The sequence below is a fragment of the Ursus arctos genome, unplaced genomic scaffold (assembly GCF_023065955.2).
Source record: "Ursus arctos isolate Adak ecotype North America unplaced genomic scaffold, UrsArc2.0 scaffold_3, whole genome shotgun sequence".
NCBI classification, from domain to species: Eukaryota; Metazoa; Chordata; class Mammalia; order Carnivora; family Ursidae; genus Ursus; species Ursus arctos.
The window spans coordinates 62,586,249-62,610,001 of NW_026622985.1; the positions used below are offsets into that span (position 1 = coordinate 62,586,249).

At 41.3% G+C, this 23,753-nt stretch overlaps 1 protein-coding gene across 2 annotated transcripts in view; it reads right to left on the reverse strand.

Annotated features, from left to right (window-relative positions):
* The window catches only part of AOAH (acyloxyacyl hydrolase), a 243,487-nt gene that overhangs the window by 54,461 nt on the left and 165,273 nt on the right, over positions 1-23,753 (reverse strand). For both annotated transcript variants that reach the window (XM_026509300.4, XM_026509309.4), the window contains exon 12: positions 12,885-12,976. In XM_026509300.4, coding sequence (XP_026365085.3) covers positions 12,885-12,976 — 92 coding nt within the window. The remainder of the gene's footprint in view (positions 1-12,884; positions 12,977-23,753) is intronic.

Genomic DNA, 23,753 nt, shown 5'->3' on the forward strand with positions numbered 1-23,753 from the left:
GAATAGTAAACCTCTAGTCTTATACAAGAGTAAGGGTAGGCAGCTGCCCACCTGTGTAAAGTTTGGAAAGAGTCTAAGGATCTAACTGTTTCTTCAGCAGTCTTTCAACTGACACTTGTTTTTACCCTCACCTCCATTTCTAGAGCTACCATATGTAGTCGATCCCCAAGTCTTTTGGGGGCTGCAGTGTAAACTGGGTTGCTTCTTGACATTCCTTCCTACTGGCTTAGGGTGCAACTTTCTGAATCGACTAGGTCGTTACCTCCTGTCCTGCTTTCTGGCTTCCAACGTTTTGTGGCTGATGGCTCTTCCTGTTCTCTTTGTCCTTGTAGACCAATTCATTTACTGTCATTTTACTGGGGTTTCTCAAGGGAGAGAAATAAATGCTTTGTTCAATCTGTTATCTTACCCAGAAGCCTGAAATGAATACTTCATACTTTGCATCATTTACGCCCTCTGCCTTGGCTATTTTATTATATTTTGAAAAAGCAGATGGGAAATGGACATGATCTGAGTTCAATGCTAAAATAATTTCACGGTCAATAAAGAGGGGTTATTTTCCTTTGGGAAAGTAATTGTTACCAATACTTAGTCATAAATATATTTTTGATAATTCTAAAAATGGAATTTATGTACCAAAATACTGTTTTGCTCATGACCTGCTCATGGAGAATAAATAGTGTGGATATTAATATTATAGATACAATTCATTGTATCTTTCTTTAAAAGAATACAAAATCTTTGCCAACCAGTGAATAGTTTCATTAATATTTCTGACTAGAAATAGTATGTAGAATTTTGAGATTAAGGTTTTGTACTAGACACTGAAAAATATTTCCCATAATCAAAGATAACATTTTCTTATCCCACCTCAAATACATAATCTGTCTTATATATATTCTAAGGATTGAATGTCTCATGGAGTGCTCAAGATTCCAAAAACAGAAAAATCAATACAATATTTTGAGAAGCCTATAGCACAGTATTTTTGAGATGCTAACAAATTGAGAGGAATGCTTGATGGAAAGTCATCTGTACACAAGGTCAGTTGGATTTGAATTCATAGAAGGAACTGAGGATACTGTGCATAGTAAGGTTAACCGTGATGACCTCTCTGGTTTCGAATCCCCACTCTTCTTGCTCCCTACCCCTACTTGGACTCAGGTTTCTCAGTGTGACCTTTCATTTCTCCCTTTCCCCTCTGTTGTACAGTAAAACCAAGTCCAAGGGGCTGGTAGAAGAGGTGATAGTGTAGTTTGAGGGGTGCAAAGGAGGAGTACTTGAAGTACTTGAAAGTTCTCTTCCTTCCACTTTCCCCAGTGCCTAAGATGCTGTTGTCCTCAACCTACAGGGCTGGCTTGGAAGCACACCATGTTAAAGCCCCACTCTGACAAACTCCGTCTACTGCGGGGTATTTCATGTGAGGACACACTGTCAGCTTTTGATTTCTGACACCAAAATTCAAAACAGGTAAATCTCACACAGAATGTCTACTGGCTGCTTTCCCTGATGTGGGTTCAGGTAGCAGACAAAAAACACTTTCTCTGAGAGCCTTATGACCCACTATCCGCATACCATTTTACTATGAAGAAATGGAAAACAAAACAAAGAATAAAACCAAGAATGAGCCTCAAGCATGATACAGACAAACTGAAGGGGTTGATTTATAAGTGAAAAAAATCATCACCTCCTATGTTGACTCAAAGCAAACCTTCTTGGAGAGAGGCAACAGAACAGCTTCCCAATAGGCTTAGCATGTCAGGGGTTTTGGGGATAGATCAAGTATGATATTATGGAAGCAACAGTAGTGTATCAGGTCCCTGTGAAGTTTCTGAGGCAACTTCTGACTCTCTGCAGAGCACTGATAGTTTGGGTATAAATTCTGACACCCTAATTAAGTTGCATCATAGGGAATAAGACACACACAAAAAGACCAGGGCATGGAAGGCTAGCAGCAGGGTCAGGGAGAGAAAAATGGTAACATCTGATGTGAAGGGTTTAGGGCAGGGGAGTGAATTAGGATAAAATTGAATAACTTAGAGCCTGGAATGGCTTTATCCAGGGACTGCTACTGCTAGGAATTTTAAGAAAAGGGTGGATAGTTTTCTTTCTGATGTGGGTGGAAGTCAGACCAGCATGGGGCCAGGGAGATGGATTAAAGAACTTTTAGAATTCCTTCTAGTCCTTTGATACTAGATCCCTGTGTAACCTCTAATTCACCACATCACAGAACAATCAAGATTTCAGCCTCAGAGAGAACTAAACATGCAGAATAGGACTCGTTGTGTATTCGGAGAGACTGGCAATGGGCTAATTATGCAGGGGTGTGTGCAGGGGTGAGGATGGGTATAGAGGAGGTCCTAGGAGTTCAGACATGAAAAGATTAGTCAGACAGCATGATAGATTTTGAATTTGGAGCAGCAAATAATACAGGGAAATAGACTTCATCGGCCTTGTGTTCAATAATTCATGAGCTGCTGTACTCAGGGAAGGCTTCTTACCTGTTAAGTTAACCTCCCACTAAGATTCCTCCCTCTTTCCTTTTCAGAGCTTGGAGCAGTGATAACTGTTTCCCTCCTGGCTTTTTTTTGACCTCAGATTTGATTCTAGGCCACCGCATCAGCATAAACATTAAACTATGATAAAACTGAAAGATCTAAGGTGTGGACACTTATAAAGGTAGAAAGATCACTTGTGATGCACAAAAGATTGTTTTAATAATCTAAACAGCATTTCTCAAAGGATGCTGTGAAACACCAGGTTCTTGAGATGTCTCTTTCTCATAAAGTATACACACATACCCACACAGAAGGAGAGAGAGAGTGAGGGAGAGATTCTACATAGTTCTGTGGTCAAGCAAGTAAATGAATTTAGGAACTGTTCCATATTAAGCTTTGGAGATATACAAAGTTGGGTTTTTGTTTTTTTTTTTGCCTTATTAAAGGCTTTTATTATCTTATACTGAATAAATGTGTTTCTCATTCAAACCGGCATTTCCAAAACTTAGTTGACTTAGGAATCTTTTGAAAAATGTGTGTGACAGCTTGTGCAACTAGGCTTTCACAGAACAGTGTTTGGAGAATCTTGATGAATTATTTCTATCTGTATGTGAGCATGGAGACGGCCTAAAATCTCAGGTTCAGTTGGTTACAGGAATCCTGTTAGAGAAACTTGGAGGTTTTTCCTTTGCTTTGATCAATCTACACTGCACAATTTTATCATTCAGGACAAAATTTTACATCAAGGCTTGAGTCATCTATAATTGACCACATTCACCTGTAGCAGATCTCTCATCTGTTTTATTCCTTCTACCTGGCTACTGAATTGATATTTTACTTGAAATTCGCTATTGTTGACCGTGTGGTTATTTTAATATTTTTAATATTTTAATGAATTGTGCTAATCTCTTGTAGACTATTTATTACACAACACACTTAGAAGTCCAAGGGCTTAAGTTTCACTGATTTATTTTTACATGCATCACATCATGCAGCTGGTGATTCGATTCATGTTGTTTATATTCCTCCTCCCTTATCCCTAGCATTTTTTTCTGAAATGTTAATTCCTGCAAATCTGATTTGATTTAGGCAATCTGAGAAAATGCAAGGGAAGAAGCCTTGCAGATTGGAAAGAAATCTACAAATGTAAAGTGATATCATTATGAACTTATTCAGTAATTCTTTTATCGAGTACCCTCCACAGGGCCACATAATGTGCCAGGGGCTAGGGCTACGGAACGAAGTCAAGCCTGATTCCTGTATTCAAGATGCTCAGAGTCTGGTGTGGGGTGGGTGGAGAGGAAAAACAATACAGAAACAGTTATGACGAGTGAGGTGACATTGGTACTGAAGAAGCACAATAGGAGTACAGGAGAGAACCATCCAGTTAGACACAGAGTTGGCATGAGGAGGCTGTCTAAAAGAACTGACTCCTGGTGGTGAGTGTCAAAGCATGAACAAAGAGTAACTAGATAAGACAATGGTGAATGTAAAGGCTCCTGAGAAGATGCTCAAACTCAATAGTGACCAGGAAGCTACATATTAGAACAACAATAAAATATTGGTAGAGTGGAAAAAATTAAGAACGTGGGCAATATTCAGTATTGGCAAGGATGTGGGAAAACAAGTGTTCTCATATACTATTTGTGGGAATGTAAATTGGGATAGCCTTTTTGGATGGACGATGAAAACATTAAGAATGTATACATTCGGATTTAGCCATTTTTTCCTAAAGAAATCCTCCCATGTATTCCTAAAGAGAACTGTAGAACGTTCATTATGGCATTATTGGGTATAATGAGGATCTGGAATTGACTGTCCTTCAGTAGGAGAACAAAACGACCATACTATGAAATACCATGCAGAACTGCACAAGAATAGAAAGTGCTTCAAGAGTATTGTTAAAGCAAAGCATTAATTTACAGTATGTTATGCACAGTATAATGTTATTTATGGGGAAATCCCAATGAAATATTTATTTCTTGATATACGGATTTACACATGTAATCACACAAGAGGGATCTGAATAAAATCACACTAAATTGATAACAGGGCTTTCTCTTGGGAAAGGGGCTGAAATGGGGAGAAAGCTTTGGCTTTTTACTTTACATATCTCAGTATTTTTTGTAAGATGAAAATATATTCATGATTTGAATAGTTAAATTAAAAAGTGAAAATTTATAAATGAGTAGAGTCAAGGGAGAAGTTGTTGCAGGTGGAGAGATGTTATCAGTGTATGGCAGGAAGAGTCTGTGGCTAGGAGCCACAGTGTCCACAGATGTTGCTTCCTGTTCAAGGGGCAGTGCCTCCCTGCCCTGCACTGCACCCCTTCTTGCCTTCCCCAGGACCTGGTTCCTTCCCTCATTCACCTTTCTCTCCTTGTTGGATCTTCCTTTCACTAAAAGCATGCTGTAGGAGTTCTCATCTAAAAATGTCTCCCTGATCTTTTATTCCCCACCAGCTATCACCCCCTTTCCCTGTTCCCTTTAATAGTGAAATTTGTTAAATGAGTTGTTGATGCTCACTTCCTTTATCACCTCCTGGAAACTACTCTCAGCAGTCAGGCTCCCATCTCTATCCACTGAGATATTTCTGGCCTGTCTCTGCTGATCACCACCCTGCATACCCAGTGGTCTTTCTCCATTCCTTTCCTCCTCTGCTTCTGGCAGCATTTGACTGAAGGGCACTTATCCTTTGGAAATACTATCTTGGTCTGTAGGATGCTGAACCCCTCTAGTTTTCTCTCTACTTCAAGAACTATTCCTTTATCTTCTCTTACCAAACCTCTGCATGTTGGCATCCCCCAGCCTCAATCCACAGCCACATTTCTCTTTCACACTCACTCCCTGGCACAGAAGTTCTCAATTTGTTGCTCTCAGAACCATTTTATACTCTTAAAATTACTAAGGAACCCAGAGAGTTTTTCTTTATGTGAGTTATAGCTGTCAGTATTTATATGTTAGAAATTAAAAATTAGAAATTTGAAAGAATATTTAATTATTAACTCATTTATAATAATAATAAATCCATTACATGTTAACATAAGTAACATTTTTTTTTCTGAAAAATATATATTTTCTAACACTTCCTCCAGTTAGTGAGTAAAATAGCATCATTTTACAATTTTGCAAATCTCATCAGTGTCTGACTTTAGTAGAAGACAGCTCGGTTCTTATCTCTGCTTCTGCATTAAATCTGTTGTGATATGTTGTTTTGATGGAATTATATGAAGAAAATCTCATCTTAAACATACATGTAGTTGGAAAAGGGAGCAACACTTTAATATCTTTTTTAGATAAGTATGGATAGCCTTCTTTGATTCTATACCAAAACTCGAGATGTGGTATTTTCTTAAAGACTGATTAGTTGCAATGTAGAATCTGAAATTCCACCAATGAACTTTTTTTTGCACCACATTACATTAAAATGCATTGGTCTATCTCGTACTTTGAGTGGATCTTTTACCTGTGCATGGTTTTACATATCATATACTGGTCATTTAGAAAATACTGGCTCACTGAGCTATGCGGATATTCTAAATATTGATACATTTTACGATAAAATATTGAAAAATCATACTTGTCGCTAGCACTACGTATCTATTAGAAAGGTTTTTAGCCTTACATCGGAAACCGGGGATGTACTGTATGGTGACTAACATAATATAATAAAAAATCATTTAAAAAAAAAAAAAAAAGAAAGTTGTGAATCCTCTTCTCAGATAAATGCATGTTCCTAATATTTTATAAAGAGTTTTAGCTAGTGAGATATTCTTCTACACTGAATTAAGAATCTTTACTCATTAAGGGAATATTTTTTAAAGGCCATTTCTCATTAAGGGGATATATAAGACCTTTTTCCTAAATTTGTTCCCAGCCTGGGGCTGCTGTCTATCTAGACAGAAGGTGGAATCTTAAGAAACATGATAATGTCACCAGTGTGGTGTGTAGGTTTAAATATTTTTAAAAAGTGAGAATAAATGGAAAGGCATAGAGAAAAAAAAAAAAAAAAAAAGAAAGGTTTTTAGTATTAGGAAGCTGTCAAGTTCAAAATTTTCTTTGAAAGCTCAATTTTATGATCGACAATCAATACTGTCAGTTGTTTTCCTTGAAGTTCCCTCATTTCAGATACAATATCTGCCACATATCCAATCTGAATAACTATAATTTATTTTCTAGTTCTTTTCAATAAAACTGGTGTTCCATGAAAAACTGGTTGCAGTGGAATATAGCTCTGAACTCCCTTATGCAAGTGCTTTTTCTTAAGACAATCATATTTTGTTATGCAGCGAACGTGCTTTATGTATATTTCCCATTTCATCAGATGAAAGTATTAAAAAATCATGTATATACTTTACTAAAATTAATAATTTTTCTGCTTTATAGGTGAACTTTTCAGGGGAAGATGTCCGCCTCTTTTTTAAAACCAGGACCGTGTAGAGGTGAAGACCAAAGTGACAACTAATGTCATTCGGTGTCACCACTTTCATTCATGCTCGGATGTCAGTACCTTCACCCACCGCTGCTCTTGCGCGTCAGTACAAATGGCTGCACAGCGCGAAAGACAAACGCTGTTTTAATTCTGTTGTGAAAATGGTTTTTACCTTGTGGATCCCCTGAAAAGGTCCGAGAGGCCCACCTCCCAGCAGTCCACAGACCACACTTGGAAAATCACTGATGTAGACTATATTCCACTCCAATCAGCCTCAGCTAACTTCAAATGACCAACTCTCTGGCTAATTATTTGTTTTGCAAAGTATAATTATAAGACGGCTAATCATTGGCACTTATATCACATGTAATTTTTGAATAATGGATTTAATAAGGTTATTAAGCCCATTAGTGTTTAGTACTTACATGTCTTTTTTTTAAACATGAAATTAGGTTAGCAAATCTTAGCTACAAATCCCTTCTCTCCAATTTTCTGTTTTTAACGCCCCAAGTGACTTGGTTCGGAATTATACACTGCTTTTCAAAATTGTTCTCTCATATAATGTCTATTAGGTTGGAGAGAATAGATAACCTTTAACACTCAGATTCTAGGGCACCTCTCATCAAAGATGTGTGTTTAAATGTCCTTGAATAGCATTACTGTGCCACTTTTCACAATAGCTTTGTCTATTTCTTTCTAAGCATGTGCTATGTTTCTGGCCCCAAATAGCAAGTCTAAGCCAAAGGCAGAGGGAGCAACATTTACTCTAGAAAATTCCATGTAGTTTGCACCCACTTATGTTGACCCACTGATCTCACTCTTATCCCTCCAGCTTGACATAACTTTGGTAATTGCTCTTGGCTCTTTGGCTTTCATGATTTTTTATGGCTAACTTACCTTCTTTTTTAAAGCTCTGATTGCTATACTGTTTTTCCTCCCAGTTCCCTCTGCCCTCCAGCTTTGAAGGACTTCTCTACCATTTAGCCCTGGCCTGCAGAACTCTACTGACTGGACCGTCCCTGGCCCCACTTTCAGAAGGGGATTTGGACAACCATAAATGCTCAGATTTTATGCAGTTGGGTTCAAGTGGTTATTTTTGTTAAGGGTTTGGAGTTATCTGTTTCCCTTTTTGAGGTTTGCTTGGAGGAAACAGTACCCATAAAGGACAATTATGGAGTGCCACTTTAACTAATAGCTGGTCCAACATCCAGTATCACACAGTGGAGGGTTACTACTCAGGGATTGAAACTTTATGGAACAGCAACGCTGGTCCTAGAGAAACATGGTTCCTAGAATGTTTCAGGCTCTGACCCATTAAATTAGCCAGGTCTTGTCTGAAGGCACAGCTAGCTAAGAGGTGGAGAAAAACATTTGGTGAGGAGAAGCGGGAGCATATTTCCCCACCAGTTTCCTCCAATGCTTCTAAATCAAGTAGCATCATGATGTTGTGGACCTTAAGAACATATTGCCCTGGAGCCACTAAACTTGAACACTGGGGAGAACTTCAGAGATGGCTAGGTACAACTCAACTTCAACATTTAAATGAGGTCCATTCCACTGAGGGCCATACAGAATCAGAATCCTTGTACCTGTAAACACAGTCTTCCTCCTTCTCCACCACACTGACTCACAGGGCTCTAGAACTTCAGATATTGCTTCTAAACTAGAAGTCCTTCCTTCCTGAATTTTGGTATTGTTTCCCATATTTCCATATATGTTACTGGGCCTTGGGTTCTTTACCTTACATAGGATTTTGCACTTACATTAATTGCTTTTGAAGGTGATCTGAACATGAAGTACTATTTTTAATCTTTAGAAAAAATACCTTTTTCTTCTCACTCACAGTTATAGTCTTCTCCCTGATGTTAGTTATTGTTGGGCTCCCAGCCTCCAAGCTACCAACCTCACAAGGTGGGTTTTTTTGTTTTTTTCTTTCTACCTTTGGATCACTCAATTGTTTTCTGAATCACATTGGGAAGACAAAACACATGGTTTTAAAGGATATCACTTTTTGAATTTTCTGGAGCCTGAGAGTCAAGAGAACAGAGTTTTGTTAATGTTGACTCAACTGAAGGATATAAAGATTTGCGGTTTTTTGTTTTTGTTTTGTTTTTTGAGAGAGTGAGAGAGAACACATGCTAGCAGTGGGGGAGGGGTTGAGGGAGAGGGAGAGAGAGAGAACAGTAAGCAGGCTCCAGGCTCAATGCAGAGCCTGACACGGGGCTTCATCTCACAACCCTGAGATCATGATCTGAGCTGAAATCGGGTTGGACACTTAACCAACTGAGCCACCCAGGCACCCCAGAATGTAAAGATTTGTAAAAATAAGGGGTTGTGTTTGTCTTTTAACGCATACATGTAATTTCAATTAGTTACATTTATCTTGTAAAAAAGATACTAAATTTTGAGGGGTGAAGGGTATATTGGAAAAAGACAAGGAAAGCAACAATTTTCTCTCCCAGATTGCATTCTTTTACTTTCAAAGGTACCTTTTCCAAAGAACATTGTTAATACCCAAAGCACGAGGCCGATCACAGATAATAGGAAGCACTTTCTAGAAATCCAGTTGAACAGAGAAATCAATACATTCTATCCCGTGTTGATAAGCATTTGGACTCAAAAGGACCTTGGCTCAAAATGCCTGTGGAAGCTGCCTACATGGCTCACAAATGCTGCTTCTGGGTCAATATTCTTTTCGTTCTCCCGGTTCCACCAGAAGAGGATCTTCATCAGACTCTAATCTTTCTTTCATATTTTTTACACACTTTACAAAGTTTCATTCTTTTAAGAAGGAGATTGGCCCAGCATAGATTATTGGCAGGTATAATTTGCATGAGATTATAGAGAGAGTTTCACAGGACCTCCTGCTTGGTGACACGCAACAGGGTTCATGCTGCTGTGTCTGGCTAGTGGGGGTATCCACGGCAACTCCGATTCCAGACAGAGAATTTCCTTTCCTATCGAAAGGAACTGTGTATTTTTCCCCGTTCCAGCTGGGTGACAGAGAACAGGCATAGCACACAGAAGCAGGTGGCAAAAAGAGACAACTAGGTAGCCTGGGGCCCCGCAAACGCAGAGAGAGGAAAGCTCTGGCAGGGTGGGTGACCCTATAGCACACCAGCTGGGGTGCGCACCTCCTCAGAAACAGCAGATAAGGACAGTACTCAGCGTCTACACTGAGGGAGCTGCGCAAGCAGACTGAATTTTTGGATATGGCAACACAAGAGTCTCACACAAGATGAAGTCAGCACAGCCTAGCTCAGGATGACCCCATGCTCACGTGAAATGCACCTAGACAGTCACTTCCTTTGTGAGATGCTGTCAGAATGTCTCTGCACAGCCCTTATAAGGATTATAACCTATGACTGTCTGAAGACTGGCAACTTCCCTCTCCCTTTCTCCCCACTGCCTTTCTCCTATGGAAGATCTGTCTGCCTGCTGGGCTCTGATGGGATCACAGTGGACCCGGCTGTGGGACTGGAGGGCTAGTGGGATTTCACACCGAGAAGGGAGCAAACCCCTAGTGTGAGGACAGAGGAGACAAAGAAGGGAAGAAGGACACTGGCTCCCCCCACCCACTCCCTGCAAAAAAAAGAAAAAAAAATCCTAAAAACAACTGAACAGTGTGCTTAGAAGCAGGGGCTATTTTGGGGTAGAGTCTCTGGGAAAATTAGATGCAGGAGATGTGGGGCACCTGTTGGTGAGCGTGAGCTATAAGTGGAAAGAGATGAGGAAACGAGTTTTCACTTCAGCTGGGCCTGCTGAGTGAAGTCTTTCATTCTTTGCATGACTCCAGGGAAGATTTAAGCTACTTGGCAATTAATTTCAAACATCGGACTGGTATTTCTTCAGTGGCAACTTTGTGAGGCTTTAGGTCAAAAAGTGACTGAATTTTACAGGGTTCAACTTAAAGTTAAGCTTCCATTAAAAGTATAATAAACTATGTCCAATTCTCACTCATAATGAATTCCTTTTGTTATTGTCCTAAAAGCCTTAATTTAGAGAAACTTGCAGGTATTTTTATTTTTATTTTAAAGATTTTATTTATTTATTTGACAGAGAGAGAGAGACAGCCAGCGAGAGAGGGAACACAGGCAGGGGGAGTGGGAGAGGAAGAAGCAGGCTCACAGCAGAGGAGCCTGATGTGGGGCTCGATCCCACAACAACGGGATTACGCCCTGAGCCGAAGGCAGACGCCCAACCGCTGTGCCACCCAGGCACCCCTGCAGGTATTTTTATACATGGCTGGATTGGGAGGTCACTTAAATATTATTTTCTCAGTTCCAATGTTGGCAGTGGGGAGATCAACAAGAGTCTTTTTTTCCAGGAAGTTGCTCCCAGCCACGCCATCTCTAGATATGTTGCAGGTGACAAAGATAAGAGCAGGTGCAGCTAGGAGAGAGGGACTGAGGCTGGGAGCATGGGCGTCCTCAGCAAGGGGCCCCCTGATCAACCTCTGAGGTGATGCATGCCACATCTCCCCAGGGAAGCGCTCCTCTAGTTTTTAGTCATTTCTCCAGCTCATAGCCACTCTCTCAGACAAAGTGACAAAGACTCTAGAGAGCCATGTTCCCACAAGTGGTATGAAAACAGCACATAAAGGTTGGGAGCTGAGGGCTAGGAGGACCCTTGCTCACCAAATCACTCTCTGGGACAACGGCCCACCAGGTTCCATGATGACAGATGGCACCACTTCTTATTAATGTGGGACCCTGGTCAAGTTTCTTAACCTGTCTACTTAACCCTTGGATTCCTCAGCTGTGAAATGCAGAAATTAATGCACTTTCCTCCCAAAGACATGAAATGAGAAAAATCTCTACGTAACACTCAGGACAGTGATTGGTATCTAGCGAATGCCTCACGAAGTTTACTTCTTACTCTCCCTATCACTGATATGGTTAGTATTATCATACTAACCTAATACTTCACATGACTAAGCTTGAAAACCTATACCTAAACTTGAAAGGGCATCTCCTCTGCTTTCCTTACGTTCACAGATGATTCCTACATATTATGAGTACCCTTTCCTTAAGGTTGGTTACCTTTCCTAGTTTCCTTTCTACCTTTTTCATTACCCAGATCTCATAAATCCTTTAGGGCTTAGGCCCCTTGCCTAACATCCCCCAAAGAAGTGGCTGTTGTTTAATCCTATGAATTATTTATTCAATGAATCTGTAGCTCTGTGTTAAGAGTTGTCTTTTGGCACATCTCTCTTCTATTATCATTATTTGTGCAGTATCTTACCTGCCCTACTCGATTGTAATTGGCTGTAGAGACAGGGCAAGTCCTATTTACCTTTGAAACAACTATTGTATCTGTGCCTGAAGAGATAGTAAGTATTTAATAAGTACTTTTAGATGAATGAGTAAAGATAATAAGATAATAAGCAAATAAATTATTCATGATACACAATGTCCTCTATTAAATCAAAAAATGGGGTGCTAACCTATGAATGGCCGTCCCCATGTTCTGAGTCAACACCCGATCACACACAGCAAATTGGGGTTGTACGCCATTCAGATTTGCCATACATTGTCTCTACCTTCAAATACAGAGCATTAAAGCCAGGGTGATGTCAGAACCCTGTGACTTGCCTGTTAATTTTGGCCATTACCTTTATAAATATTAATTTTTGAGAGTGAATAATCAATAAACATCTTTGTCCCTTGAATGAGAAAAATTTGGTGAAGGGTTTATGTATTTTCTATTAGAGGTCAACTCTAGAGCCCCTGCCGCAGGAATACTCCCTCCTTGCTAGCACTGATAAAATACAATTTGCATTACATCCCACTGCATAATGGACTCTATGTCAGGGGTGGGTTCCTTGTATGTTACTCATGTTCTAGAAGCAATTCCTAATAATTCCCACTTCAACATCTTGGGAGCAAGCCCCATCTCTTGTTCTTTCCTTACACAGATATATTGAAATGTTTAAAGCTACTTGAACATACATACCCATTAATGGAGTCCAGAAACCCAGTAGCACCAGAGAGTTGGGGCCAGTCGAGCTCATTGGTAAGAGCTGTTGGTAAATTGATGAAGGATTTCTAAAGAAAAAATAAAGTGGTGATTATAAAAATGTTCATTTGTTTTTTACAGATACTAAGATTATTCATTGCCTAGGCATTGTTTTTTCTTTCTCTATTTTTCTTAATCTCTCTCTTTCAGGGACTTTGACATATATGAAGTATATGCCTCTCTATCATGAGAAACTTCACAAAGATTAGCATCACTCATGAACTGGCTTCCATTCAGCTTCTGTAAAAGATGCGAAATGCATGCCAGCTTAGACTCATCCTTCATTCAAAAGGGATGCTTCAGTAGATGGGTAAACTTTCCACTCTTTTAAATGTGCTGAGATTTTCTCCATATTTTAGTTTAGATATTCAGGAAATCAACTGTCTAAAGAGTAATAATACCCAAGCCCCCAGCAAAAATGCCTTCCCTGAGTTCAAAGCTAAGCCCTCAGTCAATAAGATAGTGTCTCCTGACCCCCTTGGGAGTCTCAAGCACCTCTGAGAATCTAATTTGGGCTCCTTTACTCACAAAGATGCACATATACTCAACATGGCATATGATTTCAAGTGGTTCACAGACCCCCTGCCTCTCCACCACAGACTCCAGTTCAAGAACTCCTGACACAGAGTGTTGACAAAACCAGGATTCATTTGAACCATGATTCTATGGTTTGTGCAAAATCATAGCAGAAAAATGATGTCAGCTATGTGCCCTTATTTTTCATTTTATTTTTTCATTTTCATTTTATAAATGCCTTCTGAGATAAACCTCTACTCTGGTCTCATTTCTAGAAAAAGCTTATCTAGACTGATGTGTTCAGAATAGGGTTGCCATATTTAGCAGGTAAAAATAATGGATGCCCAGTTAAACTTGAGTTTCAATACACAAACTGGTGTATACACACAATGGCATACTATTCAGCCTTTAAGAAGAAGGAGATTCTGAATCAGCGTGGGTGAAACTTAAGGGCATTATGCTAAGTGAAATAAGCCAGTTTCACAAAAAAGATAAATACTGTATGATTCCACTTCCATAAGGTATTTAGAGCTCATAAACTCATAGAAACAGAGAGTAGAAAGGTGGTTGCCAGGGGCTGGGAGTGGATGTGGGGGAGGTAGATGGGGGCCCCTTCCTTATTCTTGTCCCAAGTGGGATTTCCAGTACAGTGGAGGCTGGAAGTGGAAGAGAGGTGACTGGGAAGGAGAGCTTTTTGGGATTGACTATGTTAATTAGCAACAACAATGGTGTATTATCATTAATAATTATAATAATTATGTATTAATCATATAATACTAATGTATTAATTACGATTTATCTCCATCAAAGGAGCAGAGACGAGGTCATGGAAAGAAGGCTCCTGATGAGTCTTGAAGCACTATGCAGCTCCAGTGACTGGCACTTTGTCACCCCCTTAGCTGGAGGCACTCACCACTTTCTGCTCAAAACCACCATTATTGTGAGTCAGATACTTTCCATTTTGGTTTCTGTTTCTGCTGCCACTATAAGTCAAATGTTTTCTCTTTTTTTCTAATTTTATTTGTTTTCTAGGTCTTTCTGCTTACAAAGTGTGCTTGGTGTAGGATTTGAGAATATTCAATTCTTCCAGAGAAGACAAGAAAAACAAATAGAAAGGATGAAACTCGTAAGACGTGTTAATCGGAGATAGTGAATAAGCAAGTGGCTTGTGAGATGTAGACAGAATTTGTGTGCTGTATTAAGTAAGCTAGCAGCCCGTAGAACACATTGGAAGTTAACCTTCCCGGAGAGGACTCTTATCACCTTTTTCTCAGTCATCTGCATAATGACAATCCCAGATTGGGTTGGGGAACTAGGCTTCTGATTCTGGGCGGGCCTGCTTTCCCTATCCTAGGGAGTTAGACAGGAATCCTGGGGCACGGGGAGGTGTGTCTGATACTCTCTGTGGCCTCGAGCAGTAACGGAGGGGATGGCAGTTCTGAAGTGTGCCAAGTAGGAAAAGGCTTTACTTTAGAAACCCTGGAGCTCTGGCTTCTGTGTCTGGCTCTACCAACACAGTGAAACTCCATGATTTCGATATGACACATTGGAAGTGGTTTCCGTATTCCATCCAGCCCCATTCTCAGTCAGGGGTGGCTGACAAAGTGTCTATCTTCCTAGCCGGGGAAGAGCAGATGTGGAGGGAGGGGTAGGACAGGCAAGGAAATGGCCGGTGCCCTTGTCTTGGGAAGTGGGGTCTCTCAATTCAGTCAACTGATCAGTCTCTTGATCAATCTGAAGAAATGGATCTCAAATACCTGGGGCAATCTGGGACTCCTTGCTGCTCTCAAAAAGGCCCCAACCAGTCCTGGAATCATCCAGGATTTAAGCTGGAGCAGATGGCAGCTGATGCTGAATCATAGTGGGGACCAGGGTGGGTCTGGATCCCACTGCTGGAGCCCTGGAAGGCCCAGGAAGGTCAGCTGCATTGGTTTCCCCTGGTCATTCGATTAACCTGAAATAATGCACATTTGTGTTTTCCTAGTTAACTGTTTTAGACTTCACTTATGGTGTTATGGCAAAGTTTTACTATTCCTAGCTGTGCAAAATCAGGGAAGCTTTACCACTGTGTCAGTTTGGGGATCTCAGATGGCTGTCAAATATTACTCTATCTAGAATAAGGTTGGGAGGATCTAAACAGCAAGGAGAGCAGATTGACAAGTAGAAGCCCTACACTATGTAAAGGATCATGTTTGGATGGATCACCTAGTGTCCCTTGCCAAGTGGATTGTCCCAGGTTTAAGAGAAGTGAAGTTTATTGCCAGATAACAGAAAACATTTGAGCAGACAAATGGAAGCCTCGACATACTTTTTCTTCCTTAGTAAATCTGGTAGATAAAAATGAGAAGTAATGGCCATTAATAGCAAAGGTTTTATAGACCCTAGCAAAAAGAGAATGTTTAAGTCATATCACATTAAACACTAAAAGCCTTATTCACGCAACATTATACCCAAGATATTTCAGGCATTTAAGGCAGGAAAGATGAAAATTAAGATCTCCCTCATCAACTCCTGCTTATTCCTCTTGAGCATTTATGTTCTCAGGGAACTTGTCTTAAACGTACCTTAAATGCACATATGTGTAAAGACTTCATATTTACCCAGAAAAATTTCCCCAATTTGTAAAGAGCATCAGAAACTCAATGAGCACTAAGTCAACTACAGCATTATTTCAGATTTTTTTCTGATTTTATCAATGATATAAAATGTTTTTATGTCATAACTGGCATGTATACATGATTTTTGTGTAATATTTTAACATTATTCTCTGTGTGTGTGTGCACTGAGAAAGCCCACTGGTTCTCATTTTTAATGCATATTCGGTAAACATAATACTTTGGATTTGGGTATATTTTAAGCCCTAACTGCAACAAGCAACTTATATTTGGTTTTTTTAAAGCCATCTTCAGTGAGAGAAAGAGAGTAATGGCATCAATCACACATTCATCTGGTCATGCCAATCTTCCAACGATAAAGGGAATAGTCTTGATGCTTTTATTTCACTGTTCCATTTGAGCCCTCCCTATCCAGCAACAACTTGCACAGTGTATTCCCTTTTCCAATACTGTTATTTATTGTTTATTTTCAAATAATAAAAAGTTTTTTATTTTCAAATAATAGAAAGTCACTTGGAAGAATCTGCAGCTAACTTCCGTTGGAAAAAGATGAAAAATATCCTCGGTTAAATAAGTATTTTAAAATTTATTTCCCAGGAACTAAACTCTCAAAGCAGACAGGTTTTGTTGTTTTACTCAAAGAAGAAAATAGCTCTTAGGTTGGTCTTTTGATCATGGAGCAAGAATCGCAAGGCCTGGGAATCAGAAATTGCTATCTGTTTAGCTTTGGGATGTCAAGTCTACCAGCGCCGCTGGTCTGCCACTACTTCATCTGTCCTGCAGATGGCGTAGATGAGGCGTCCTCCTACTTTCTGCCTTTCCATCCCAAAGGCGGGCTATACTACTTCCCACCTTCTGCTTGCGTCTCAATGGTCTCAATCTCATCACCCCCACATCTCCTCCTCCTATCACTGCCACTACCTTAGTGCCTTTCCTTATAGGAATACCAAGTCATGAAACTTTAAGTGCCCTTGACCCTCACGCAAACTTTCTTGCTCTGGTCCCATTCCTTTAAGCTTTGGTATATGAATTAGTCCGGTAAGTGAATGTATATCCATTCATGGTGCTTGCATGTGCTACGTTTCCCAGATACCTTCTGCATTTTAGGCCAGAGTAGGGAAGGGAACGAATAATGAATTCCACTTATGTGCCAGGCACTGGGATGGGAAACTTATACACACTGTTTAACTTCATCAAACATCTCTGTGAGGCAGGGATTAGTCTTTTCCCTTCCTTCCTCTCCCCCTTCTGCAAACACTTTTTGAGTAACCACCATGGATCAGATGCTGGACACTACCTCTCAACAAAGGAATGAGTACCCAGGCCTCAGATGAACAGTAGTAAATTGAATGAGCATGCCTCAACCTACTTGGACATACTGAAAAAGCCCCTTTTATGGTGACACCTCTTATCACTGGTTCTGGACCACAGAGGAGTCTGTATTTTGGGGGCAGAAACTGGGCAGTGCAGGACCCAGGAAAACTATGGCAAACAACTCAGAGAGTTTGGGTGACTTGCCAAGATCACAGAGCTGGTAGTAGGGGGCAGGGATCTGGCTTCAGATCTCTAGTCTCTGGTGGGACTAGGAAGGGAGAGGCTTGGAGCAGGCCAGAGTTCTTACAACATAGGCTTTCAGTAACCCACTTGTATCTGGTCCTTGCTTTCCCCCTAAGCTGCCAAATCTCATGGAATCACAAACTTGGCTAAGCTGGGTCTGCCAGTTGGTGAAAATGAGGCTTCCTGGGTGTCTACTGAGTGGATGGTCTATCGGATACTGCTCTGGGTGAAAAGTTCAGAAATCTACAGAGAACCCGGGAGTGGCCGCCATCTTTTCCTCTCTGTTTCTTTTATATGGAAGCCACACAGTGGCTTATGAGGAGTATAGAATGAATATTTTTGGGATACATGCTGAAATGGTATGTGACCCTATGCAGACACCTACATACACACCCCACTCACATATTTCCAGAGCCTGTTCTGTCCTCACATCTGCTGGGGAAAGGCAGCCATAGAGCACAACACACACTGCTGATCTGGAAGTGTATCTCACAGTGCGGCCTGGGAGATGAAACTCTGGGAGAGCAGGGAAAGTGTATTTCATCTGGTTTCTGCCTCTGCAATCTCAGACTTAACTCGGTCAGGTAGCAACATTCACATAAGCTAATGCTTTGATATAGACAACTTCAAGAATGCAATTTAACTCCGAGTTTGATTCATCAACTTTAGAATCCCATATGCAGTGAAGTGAGACTCCCATTGAGGTCCCAGTGGCCCTATAATTCATTAAACATACGGAGAAAGAGAGACAGAGAGAGAGAGGGAGAGAGGGACACAGAGAGAGAGAGAGAGAGTTGGAGACAGAGAGAAACACATCAATGCCAGCCCATGCCAGGCACTCTGTTGACCATCGTACCAGGCAGCTACAAGTTTCTCCTTTGTGGAGTTCACAGGCTAGAAAACAAAGACTTCCCAGCTGGGTAACTTTGAAGACTTGCTTTTACTCTTCCATATCTCACTTTCCTTGTCTATACAATGGACTAATCATAGCGCCTATCTCATCAGGTGGTTGAGAGGATTGGAAAGGAAAATCCATGCATAAAGTGCAGCATTGTCAGTGTTCAATGAAAGTCAGCTGTGAGCAGGACTGATAGGGAAGTCCAGAGTGCTACCAGGGACAACTATCCCACGTGTGGAGGCTGAGGAAGGAATCTTGAAAGAAACGTTATCCCATGTGAGTTACTAAGGTTACTGTGAGGTTCAGGCAAAGAAGGGCAGGGGGGAAAAAAGAGTTAAAGTGTTGGCAATACCATATGCAAAATTCCAAGGCTGAATTCTTCATATTACGCACAAGAAGACCAACAACATCTCCCTCAAACAAACCCAAACAGCCAGTGTGCCAGTTATCTACTGCTCTCTCTGTCGTTATGACCAGTAACAGTAACTGCTCAGCTCCTGGGATGATGCCTATTGAAGGCACATTTAGACTTCAGCTAGCGCTAAATAAGTAATTTTCAGGGAAAAGGTATAGCATTTCATTCTTGACCCTATGCCAGTCCAAAACCTTATGGGACAGTGAAGAAATAGTCAAATAAACATTTCTAGCAAAATGTGACCAGTAAATATAAAGAGGACAGAGTGGCAGGCAACAATCTTTCATCATTTTGCCTGCATATAGCTCTTTTTATTTATCTATTTTTTCGCCTTGTCAGCTCCTCTTATTCTTTCTTTCCCCTTTTCTTTTATTTATTATTTAAGCTCTAACCCCATGATTTATTTATTCAGTGAATGAGTCGAGGGCTGCATTTCTCTAACTGCCCCATACCAAATGAAAACGCATGTGCAGTTGGATTTCTTCCACAGAATTCAGTTCCTTCCATCATTACTTCCAGAGTGATTGAAGAACTGTATCCAAATTCATAAAACTGAGAAAATAAGAGTTTAAAGTGTCCCGCTGTTATGCAGAAATAATCACAACTCAATTCTTTCATGGAGCCAGTGAAACAAATTCTTTCACAAACAGAAAAAATAACTCTTCTTTAAGGGCCAGGAACAGGCAACAAGGCCTGCATATGGTATCATAAAAGTCCCCTCTTCAGATACCTTCATTTGATATTGTAAAGGTTTGGTCACTTCTGAGGCAGTCAGGCTGCCACTTGTCTGGGATGGGGTACTTCTCCCTTTTTGAGAGGTAAGATCCAGCATTAGACTCTAGAAGCCATCACGGGGATACCTCATGATCAGGCCAGAACTGGGGTGTCACTCCCCACTATCTCACTCATGAAAAAATGATCTCATTTTCTTCCTCTCCCCTCTTTCACCTTCTTCCATGAAGCTGTCACCAACCTCGCTGCTTCTAGCCTTCCAACTTGCACAGAGGATGGACCTAGGTTACCACCACAGCCTCTGGCCAGGGCCCCTGGCCTTCTCAGTCTCCCCCTACCATCTCCAGCAGTATATTCCAGAATCTTGTGGGGAGCTTCTTGAAGATATGGATCCTGTTTGGGTAGATTTGCGGTGGAGTCTTAGAGTCCTTACTTTTAATAGGTGCCCCGAACGGCTGCAGCGATGGGCCAGGTTTGGGAAACACTGCTCTATGAGCTACTGTAGCTCTTCAGTACCCTCCTCCACACTGTACCACTCACTGGCCCAACCTCTTCTCACACCCCACTCAGCTACCTGGGGGCCGCTCAGACCTCCAGGCCTGTCACAAGCTCTTCTTCCTATGCCACTGTCTTTATTGATCAATTGCTGTTCACTGGTCAAGGATTAGCTAAATCCCGACTTCCTTGACTGGCCCACCTCCCCTCTGTGAGGGGCTCTCCTCCAGCTTTCATCACACCCTGTGCATGCCTAGCTAATTACACCTGACATGCCAGCACTAGGGCAGAGTAGGCAATCTTCTTCTGTAAAGGGCAGATAGGAAATATTTTAGGCTTTGTAGGCCATTTGGTTTTTGTTGTTACTACTCAGTTCTGCCATTGTGGTACAAAAGCAGCCACTGACAATATGTAAATGAACAGGCATGCTGTGTTTCATTCAAACTTTATTTACAAAAAAAAAAAAAAAGTGAAGGGCTGCATTAGGTTCAAGGGCTGTAGTTTGCTGACTTCTGCTCTAGAGTCTGACAGAATCAGTTTGTATCTGGATTCCATGTTTAACTGCATTATCTTGGGTAAGTTAGTTAACCTCTCTAAGTCTTCGTTTCTTCCTCTATAAGATATACATAATAATAGAGTCATTTCAGGATGAAAGGAGATAATGTTAAGTACAATGCCTGGTGTTGGTAAGCACATGGTAATATTTGCTTAATGTTATAATTGTGAGTTTACTTGTGTATCTTCCCAAGTAGACTTTAAGCTCCTTGAGGTTAGAGACTGCTTTTCATGTCTAAGGCCCCAGTTGTCCACCGTCATCCCTTTTCTCTGCCTTTAATAGAACTCCCACAGTGTTCGCTGGGCACATGGCTGCCCAGCCAGGGACTGATTATACTTCCCAGCCTCTCTTGTAGCCTGGTGTGGCCATGTGACTAGGTTCTGCACTGTGAGGCATGTGAGAGTAATGGGTGCCACCTCTGAGTGAGATTCTCCCAGGGGATGTGCGTCTCCTCACTTGGCCCTTTCTCTCTCCTACAGGTGGGAGGTGGCAAAAGCAGGAGCAGCCCCTTTGGACCCAGAGGTGGAAGCTGCATGTTGCGGATGGTCTGGACATCTTGCCGGCCCTGGACTGCTTCTCTCTGAATTATTATATGAAAGGAAAACACATCTCCATCTTAATTCACTAAATTTTGGGATTCTTTGTTACAGCAGCTGAGCCTATACCCTGCTTAATAACTAGTCTTTTAAGAAGGGCTCTACCCTTCTACTTGCTGGCTCACAACTATGTTACCGACAAGAGAACACGACCTCTCTGCTCCTTATTGATCTATTTTCCTTTGGGCATTTTAGCAATCAGTCTTTAAATTCTTGGTTCAGTGTTGATGTTCTTAATCTGTCTGGAATCTTTGGGCTTGTGTTTCAGAATACTTCCCTTTATTTTTCTCTAAGAGTTAGGGTTTAGCTCACACCTTTGACCAATCTGCCAGCACTGTCTTGAGTAGAAAATCCCTAGGAAATCATTCTGAAGCCTGGCATTTGGCAAGCGCTTGGCTGGGCAATCTCTATTCTTATTACCCCAAGGAGTGGCATGGAGGGAATTTGCTTAATGAGCTAATGAATGAATCGGCTGTAGCGATCAATTCCAACCATCCCAAATTATTTCTAAATGCTGGAATTTTCCTCTTTCCATATCCCCACTGATTTCGAGATTCTAAACGTTTTTCCTGTGATGAGTTAGTTCCCTGAGACCCATTTCATGGTTGAGGAACTTGAGGGAGAGCGAAGCAAAGTGGTAAATATAATTAACCAGAGGGCAAGAGATTGCATTGAGTCTTAGCAGCATGCTGGCTCGCACAGGTGTTTATGGGCTCATGCTGTGTAACTCCGAGGAAATCTCCATCTAATGTGCTAGAGCAGGCATGTGGGCTGGCTAATTATAAATGCCTTTCAGAAGTACGGAGCTTAAAATAATTTCCTCTTGTAGTTTTTCATAACAACGAGTGTTTGTCTTTTTAATTCTTGCAGAAGCTAGTGAAGGCTAAGATGACAAACGTTTTTGGAAGAATGAGCCTGCAAGAACACCCTACTTTGCTGGAAGGTAAGAGACCCAGATGCTCACCTTGAGCAGGAAGAAAAGGGCATTACATTGATCAGGCCTCAAGGCAACAGCCCGTCTGGCCTGTGCCCATGAACAGGGAATGGGAATCGAAGAACATTCTGTCTCTTGTGGCCTGATAGCTGCTGGAGAAAAGGATTCACCGGGATGAACACAACTCTCTTTTCCTGACAGAATAAATGAGAAGTAACTAGGACTGAGGCTTCTCTTCTCACCGCTTAGCATCCTTAGTCTGCCGGCCTGCAAGACGTCAGAGGAGCAGAAAATGTAATTCTGTCCAATTTTACTGAACTACAGCCTTTCCTCATGTGGAAAAACAATAATAAAGTATTCTAACCCTTAAATATTTCTGGAGTCGACATGAAGTTAGCCGAGGTAGGATTTTCATATTTCATGTGCACCATGAAAATCAGCCTTTACGCTTAACGGAAGCTTTACGCTCACTGTTAAATCCTGAGAGTGGGAAGTGGGGCAGGTGAGGGAGAGTCAGGGTGCGGGCTTTGATATTACCTGGGCTGTCTGTGGGCTAATAAAGGGCAGCCAAACTTGACCTGTACACTCATCTCAAAGAGAGGAATGAAGCACATGTGGGCTTGAAAGACTGGAGTGAATATGCTTTGCTCTTGGGTGAATATGCATTTTCTGCAGCCAGATTAAGGATTCATTTTGTCCTTGACACAGTACGAAATTCAATCTGCGCCTACTTACCCTACAGACAACAGCCTGCCGGGGGTCGTGCTAAGATTTTATAATAGTACAGGCAACAGCCTTCGCTAGCAAAATAAACATTTGGGAACTTGTATTTCAGAATCTCGTCTCCCTCCCCTCTCCCCCAGCCCCAACCCGTCATGCCATTCTGGTTCTGTGAAATGCAGCATTTAATATTTTGGAAATAATTTTCGAACAGATGGGGAAGAGGCAGGAGGGCAGCATCTATTGCTGGCCTTGATGATCTCTCTGCCTCCCTTTCTTTCTCAACAAAACATCTCAAGCAGTGATTGTTTTTCCTTTGAAAGGAAAAAAAAAGCATGAAAATGTTTTCAAATTTGCTCGTTGTTTTGCTTTGCCATCTCTCTAAGCTGAGATCTTTCCTGTGGCATGGGAAGCGCCTCCTGAATCTGACGACTACCGATGGCTTGGAGAGAAGCGAGGCTTTTTTGAGGCGGGAGGGGGCACAAACCTTTCTGCCCTCAGCGAATGACGCTCAGAATCTTTGTTTCTGTGGAACCAGTAGGGTGATTCTTCACACTCTCTTTATTGAACTACAAATATCTTTCCAGATGAACACACTCTTAATCTAATTAGCTGTAAACAGGCCTCTCGGGTGCCACACTGCTTAACGAGAGGATGGCAAGAAGGGGAGAGGAGAGGAGGCTGCGGCAGGAAAGACACCCAAGACTGTGGAGTCTTTTTCCACAGGCACAGTCGGGATGGGGTGATGCATTTGCAGGAGTGTTTTCTGCTT